General features: G+C 41.1%; 1 protein-coding gene across 6 annotated transcripts in view; it reads left to right on the top strand.

Moving 5' to 3' along the window:
- The first annotated feature begins 46 nt into the window (after positions 1-46).
- Positions 47-6,521, top strand: part of PLEKHA5 (pleckstrin homology domain containing A5) — a 238,695-nt gene continuing 232,220 nt past the window's right edge. For all 6 annotated transcript variants that reach the window (XR_003914593.1, XM_029955015.1, XM_029955014.1 and 3 more), the window contains exons 1-3: positions 47-178; positions 329-408; positions 2,695-2,752. Coding sequence is in view for 5 of the 6 variants with exons in the window: in XM_029955015.1 (XP_029810875.1) it covers positions 87-178; positions 329-408; positions 2,695-2,752 (230 nt within the window). In the remaining variant the exon portion in view is untranslated. The remainder of the gene's footprint in view (positions 179-328; positions 409-2,694; positions 2,753-6,521) is intronic.

The following is a 6,521-nucleotide window of genomic DNA, read 5'->3' as shown; positions in this document are numbered from 1 at the left end:
CTCCGCGCTCCCTTCGCTCGCTCCCTCCTCCTTCGGCAGCCGCGGCGGCAGCAAGAGAAGGCGGCGGCGGCGGCTGGGGATCAGACATGGCGGCGGATCTGAACCTGGAGTGGATCTGCTCCCTGCCCCGGTCCTGGACTTACGGGATCACCAGGGGCGGCCGAGTCTTCTTCATCAAGTAAAGAGCAGGGGACGGCGCGCGGCCCCGGAGGGTGCGGGAGGCTGGCGGGAGGGGAAGAGGGAGCCGGGTCTGTGCCTCTTCAGACCCCTCGGCCCCTCCGGCGCCCCCACTCACGCTCGGTTTCTGCCCCTTCTCTCATCCCTGCAGCGAGGAGGCCAAGAGCACCACCTGGCTGCACCCCGTCACCGGCGAGGCCGTGGTCACCGGACACCGGCGGCAGAGCACAGGTAACGCTGAGCCCGGCCGGGCCCGAGCGGAGTTGGGCTCCGCCGGGAGGAGGCGGCAGAGCCCCGGCCGCCCGCCTCCCCGCAACCTGCCCCCAACCGCCGTCCCCGGGAGGCGGCGAGGTAGGGCGGAGGCCAGCGGGGCGGGGGTGGGGGGCGGCCGCAGGTAGAGGGGCCGACGGGGGCCCAGCCGCGGGAGTTCTCTCGAGTCTCTGGACGCTTCTCTCTCAGCCTTTCATTGCCACTTGGAGACGGCGCCCTCTTCCTGGGGCCCTCTCGCCCATCCCAACCTGGACACCCCGCCCCGGGAGGCCGAGTCCCCTCTCCCAGGAAATCTGGGATCCTGAGTTTTTCCTCCCGCAGCCACTCCTGAATCCTCCCACCACCACCCCAGTCCCCTGATCTCACCCCCTTTCAACCTTTAGGAAGTCCTTCCCCCCTCCCCTCCCTGCAGCCCGGGACCCTGGCACTCGTCCGCCGGGATAATGGTATCCACATCCTCTCCCTGCTCGTCGGACCGCTGCCTCCAGTCGTGCGGCTTCCTCCTCCTCCTAGGTGGGACTTGTGGGTAGGTGACTGATTGAGGAGGAGGAGAGGAGTTTGGCGGTGCTGCGATCCTGTGTGACAGTGAATGGCTCAGGAAACGCTTGGCGCGTTTCCTCCTGCCACCGGAGCAGCAGCCGGAGCCGGAGGCGGCATTTCCAGCTGCGGCTGCTGGCCGGCGAGATTCAGAGTCCCCGGCAGCCGCCCGGAGGTTGCACCAACCGCCAGGAGGCGGTGGGCGTGCTGGGGGCTGTCCCGCGTTTGGGCATTTGTGCCCTAATCGGAGAGGGTCGACTTGGATGGGGATCTCTCCCGTGCCTCTGCTGGCTTGTTTGAATGCTAAATATGAGTTGAGCTGGAGAGAGGTTGATTGTAGCTTCAGTGCTGGTCTGGCTTTCTTTTGTCATTCTTTGTTTACATTCGTGAAACTTGTTTGTCTTTGAAACGTAACATGTGTTCTCGTACTGGCCTCTGTTTCTGGTAATTGGAAAGGCTTGAGAATTGTTAGGGTCGAAGGTGAGGCCAGCTTCAGCAGTGCTTTAGAGCTGCCCTGTGGGATACTTTCTCTCCGACTCAGCTCCTGGGAGTCCCTTAGAGTTGCCACGATATTGAATAAGCCTGCCTTTTCTCTTAAATTCTGGAGTTAAGTGACTAATACCCAAATTTGCAAAAAGGTGGAGGAGGAAAGGGAAAGCTGGTGTAGCAAGCATGATGAGGTTACACTTTTAAGGCATTTCTGACTAATACACGGTCACATTTCTTAACTGCCTGCTGCAGTCTTTGACTTCAATATATCTTTAAGTGCTTTGCATACCTACTATCAGCCTCTTTGCGATATGGATAATACATTTATTTCACAAAAGACAATATGGTCTAATTATTTAGCCTAATCATCTTGTGGAATTATTTCGTGCTTATTTTGGTTATGTGTAATATGAATTTGTATCTTAATTTTCTGCACAGATTTGATATTTGCTCTACAGAAAAATTTTATTCTTTTATGTGACTTCACATTAATTTCTAAGACACAATCATGATTTCTTTTCTGGTTTGGTTTACTTTGCTTTGATTGCGTGGTTTTGTACACACATCATTGGTTTTTATTTCAGAGAGATTATGGTTAAATCCAAGCCACTTGTCATTTGTAATGTGTGGCACATAAAATTACCATCATTCACCTGAATTGTTCCCAGGTTTATTACTTGAAATTTCACATCCTTAAAGTCAAGTCTGTAGAAACACACGTGTACTAAATATACGATATCAGAGTTCTTTCCCCCTAATGAAGTACTTAGGAACTTCTTTCTCATCAGTGACACTTTCTGGATGGATTTAGTTATGTAGCTGAAAGGTACGGTCTTAAATAGACACAGTGAGAAGAAGCAGGTGTTGCCCTTTATGCAGAGGTTTTTTTTTTGTTGTTGTTGTTGTTGGCCAACCATCATGAGTATTTTATATAGGATTAGAAGGCTTTCCTTGCTTTTTTTGGATGCCAAAGAGTAGTTCCTTTTCACTTTGATCATTAAAGTGTTTAATCACGTAAGATAATCTCTAATATTGTTCATAGTTTCCTGGTGTGCCAAAAATGATACTGTGTTAACTATGGGTGTTGTTACCTTCCAGGATTTTTTTAAGGCTCTTAATAAATGAAAATAGCTGATCATGAAAAGGAATAATTAGAATAGATTGGAAATTATTTTGCTATCCCACTGAAGTAATACTAATTGCGAAATGTATGTTTTTTAGATTTGCCTACTGGCTGGGAAGAAGCATATACTTTTGAAGGTGCAAGATACTATATAAAGTGAGTTTTTTAATTGTGATTTTTTTTCCTTAGTAATTTAAATGTTACAATTAATCTTCAATTGAATAGTTTTATCTCTAGATATGGTCATGATTTTTTTAAGGTCTATCATGTAATACTTTATCCTTTATAGTGTTGTAAATTTGAGAGAAAAGATAACACTCAATTTTCTTATGTTACTTGCCTAAACATTTATTCATTTGGAAATCAGATCATTTATGGCCAAAAGTACATTTTCGGTGCTTCTGTATAAATTCCTGGGTGATAGAACATTATAATATTTTGTCTTTAGCATGTTGCGCTTTTTTTCTTGTAAAGTGAATTTTTTCCACGTGTATTTTGACCAGAGGTGTTAATAAGAAGCAAAAGTGATGTGAGGCTAGGTCACAGTAGGATGAACAATGACAGAGCTGAAAGTAAAAACAAATAAATTCTGATTATTTCACAAGGTCTGTTGGAGCATTGTAATTTGCCTCCAAATATAAACCCCGATATATTTGTTTATTTAAATATATTGGGGATTTAAAAATATATATGTTTTATGGTTGTTTGTGATTCAGTAAAAGGCTTTTACTAGAACTTAAAAAGGAGAGATAACCAGTCAGTCCTAATTTTTAATTCTGTAGAACATTGAGCTAATTTCTATTTAGTGTTCAGGTGGTAGGACTTGGGGACAAATACAGTGCTTGAGGTCAACAGTATGTAGGAAGGGTTTTTACTCCCCAGGGGGAAAATAAAGGTGGTTTTTATCTTCATTTTAAAGTAGAAATTGTTTTCTGAAGAGCTTGCTTTTGTTGTTTTACATTTTTTAGTTTAATTTTAAGGAACTGGGGCTGGAAGGAAAATGCTTAAAATATAAGAGTTGGTTGAGATGTCAAGAGTTTATTAATCATAATAGATACCTAGCTAAAGTCATCTTTATTTCATTGGGCCCGGTAAGGTATTTTACTAAGTGATATTTAAAAAAAAAGATTTTTTAAATGTTTATTTTTGAGAGAGAGAGAGAGAGAGAGACAGAGACAGAAAGAGAGACAGAGAGACAGAATGTGAGCAAGGGAGGGGCAGAGAGGGAGACCCAGAATCTGGAGCAGGCTCCAGGCTCTGAGCTGTCAGCACAGAACCCAATGCAGGGCTCTAACTCGCAAACTGTGAGATCATGACCTGAGCTGAAGTCGGACACGTAACCAATTGAGCCACCCATCGCCCCTACTAAGCAATATTTTTAAGATCACACTATATTTCTGTTAAATTATGATTAACTTGTATGGTTTAAAAATTTTTCAGAATGATGTTTATGTAAATGTCAAGGGATATTTATAGGTATTAGGAATACTTGCATTTGAATTTAGAAATAGAGAAAGCAGAAGTAAGTTATAGGAATGGAGGATTTCATGATACGGTTCTTTTCTGGATATTTTTTTTATCACATCTTTTATTTAGAGATTGTACTATACATTATTAGGTGGTCTGTAAAATAAAGGCATAAGTGCAGAGTTCCCAAGTATTTTTCTAGTGACTGTATTCATCCTGAATTAAAGTGAGTTTGTATTGCCGTGAAAAGTATGCTTCTTTTTTTTGGTGTAGCATTGATATTTCTGAAGAAAGTTTTTTTTTTGATGGAGTTCATTTATTTTTATCCAATATATTTTTACTGTACATTAAGTCTAGCTGATCTAACAAGAATAGGAGTAACAGTGTAATTCTCAATATTTTAATTTCTGTGAATATGTACATTCTTAGATGAACATTTATTCAACAGCACAAAATGTTATTCTGTGTGGGCTGAATATGTTTTAATCCAGAACTGAGCTGTTAGAATGAATTTTTTTTTTTTTGGTTCTACTAGCCATTGTGATTAGCTTTTCTTTTATGTTGACTTAAACAAATTAGAATTTTATTAGAGTGTCATGCCCAAATAAGTTTCTCAGGAAAATGAGGATAATATTAATAAAGCTGTAATAATTTTACTTTAATTCTGAAGACCTTTTTAAACTAGTGGATTTTAATCATGTGGTATTAACAGACCACCAATAATTGTGTCACAAAGTAGTAATAAATTTATACTATGAAAATAATTTGTTCTAAAGTTGAGCATGTTATAGAAATATATCACTTGTTAAACTTCTTTGAAGTAAAATGATCATTGACAAATACATGATTTGCTGAATGTTAGGTGCTACTATTTTCCCTTTCTAGATGTATCAGACTAATTTAAGATAGTTAAATCACTAATGTAGGCCGTAATTTTTGCTTACTTGTCTTATGAGCAATTAGGGATACTTTATCATTTTCACATGATGGGGCATTACTTTTATCATAAATTTTGCAATTCACCAAGTGCTTTCACATATATTGTCATGTCTAAATCTCGTTTTAATCATGGGAGTAGTCAGAAGAATTACTGTTTCCATTGTCACACCACCTAATAAAACAACAGAAACATGCCTTTGGAACTTACAGTCTGCAGAGACAGCAAGATGAGAAACAGCAGGAATGTGAACTATATTTAGAATGTTCAGAGAAGAAAGGATAGGACTCTGAAGTAGCAAAGTGTGATGAATGTTGGTGGATATATTTCTCATTGGTTCTTTCTTAGATGAAGAAAGGAGGTTATTGATCAAATTATAAGAAAGGATGCAATATAGTGAACAGGGTGGTTTTTGTTCTCATGGTTTTGTTCATGGGAAGAGGGAAGACAGGTCAATCAAAGACAACTTGACCCTCTTGCTATTCCTAATCAAGTGTTCCTGGAGGCTCCCTTAGCAAGAAGAAAGACCTAAAGTACTTGAGTTGTTTCTACCCAAGTAAGGGAAATTTGACTCTCAGATTATTTCTCTTCAGAACCAAATGTTACTGGTTGCTCAAAATGGCACATTGCCAAAAATAATTCATTTCTGAATAATACTTTGGTAGTGACATCTTTAGGGATGGTAAGGGGAAAGAAGACTGGAGTGGGGGTCAGTTGTAAAAGCCAGGGTATGTCTGGACCTTCTTGAAGACTTCAAGTTTAGTTTTCATGCCTTTATGGCAGGCTAGAAAATGCAACTTAAAAAAAAAATTTTTTTTTAATGTTTTATTTATTTTAGATACAGAGAGAGATAGAGCATGAAAGGGGGAGGGGCAGAGAGAGAAGGAGACACAGAACCAGAAGCAGGCTCCAGGCTCTGAGCTGTCAGCACAGAGCCTGATGCGGGGCTCAAACCCACGAATGTGAGATCTGACCTGAGCCAAAGTCGGACGCTTAACCGACTGAGCCACCCAGGCGCCCCTAGAAATTGCAACTTCTAAATTCCATCCCATTTTTTAAAATTCTTTGGATTTTATGATACTTTGGGAATTTGCAGTTGTCTACAAAATGATGAACTCAAAGGGCCAAGAAGAGATGATATGAGAATTCTAGAAAGCTACTTAGTTTTCCTATCATGCCAACTATTTTAGACTCTTCCTTAAACTTTGTGTAGATGAGTGTGAAGTGTGTAGTGCCAGAGTGGTGTATATTTTCTTTCTGTTGCTGCGTTTTGTGCTTTGTGTACATATCTACCCTGGAGAGCTGCATGATAACAATTAATGGTGCTAATGTCAACGAAGGACCTGATCAGCATTAAGAGTTGTATAGATTTGAATTGGGTCATCAGTTAACTTTATATAACTTTTGAAATTGGTTCTTTAATGGAAGTTTACAGTTAGATAAAAGGATATATAATATAGAGAACATATTTTATTTTAAATCCATTTGGCGAAAAAAAGTTAGTGCTTGAAAATTATCATG

Source organism: Suricata suricatta, chromosome 10 (genome assembly GCF_006229205.1).
Source record: "Suricata suricatta isolate VVHF042 chromosome 10, meerkat_22Aug2017_6uvM2_HiC, whole genome shotgun sequence".
Classification (NCBI taxonomy): Eukaryota; Metazoa; Chordata; class Mammalia; order Carnivora; family Herpestidae; genus Suricata; species Suricata suricatta.
Note: the sequence above shows the minus strand (reverse complement) of the source record. Positions and strands in the feature narration are given on the sequence as shown.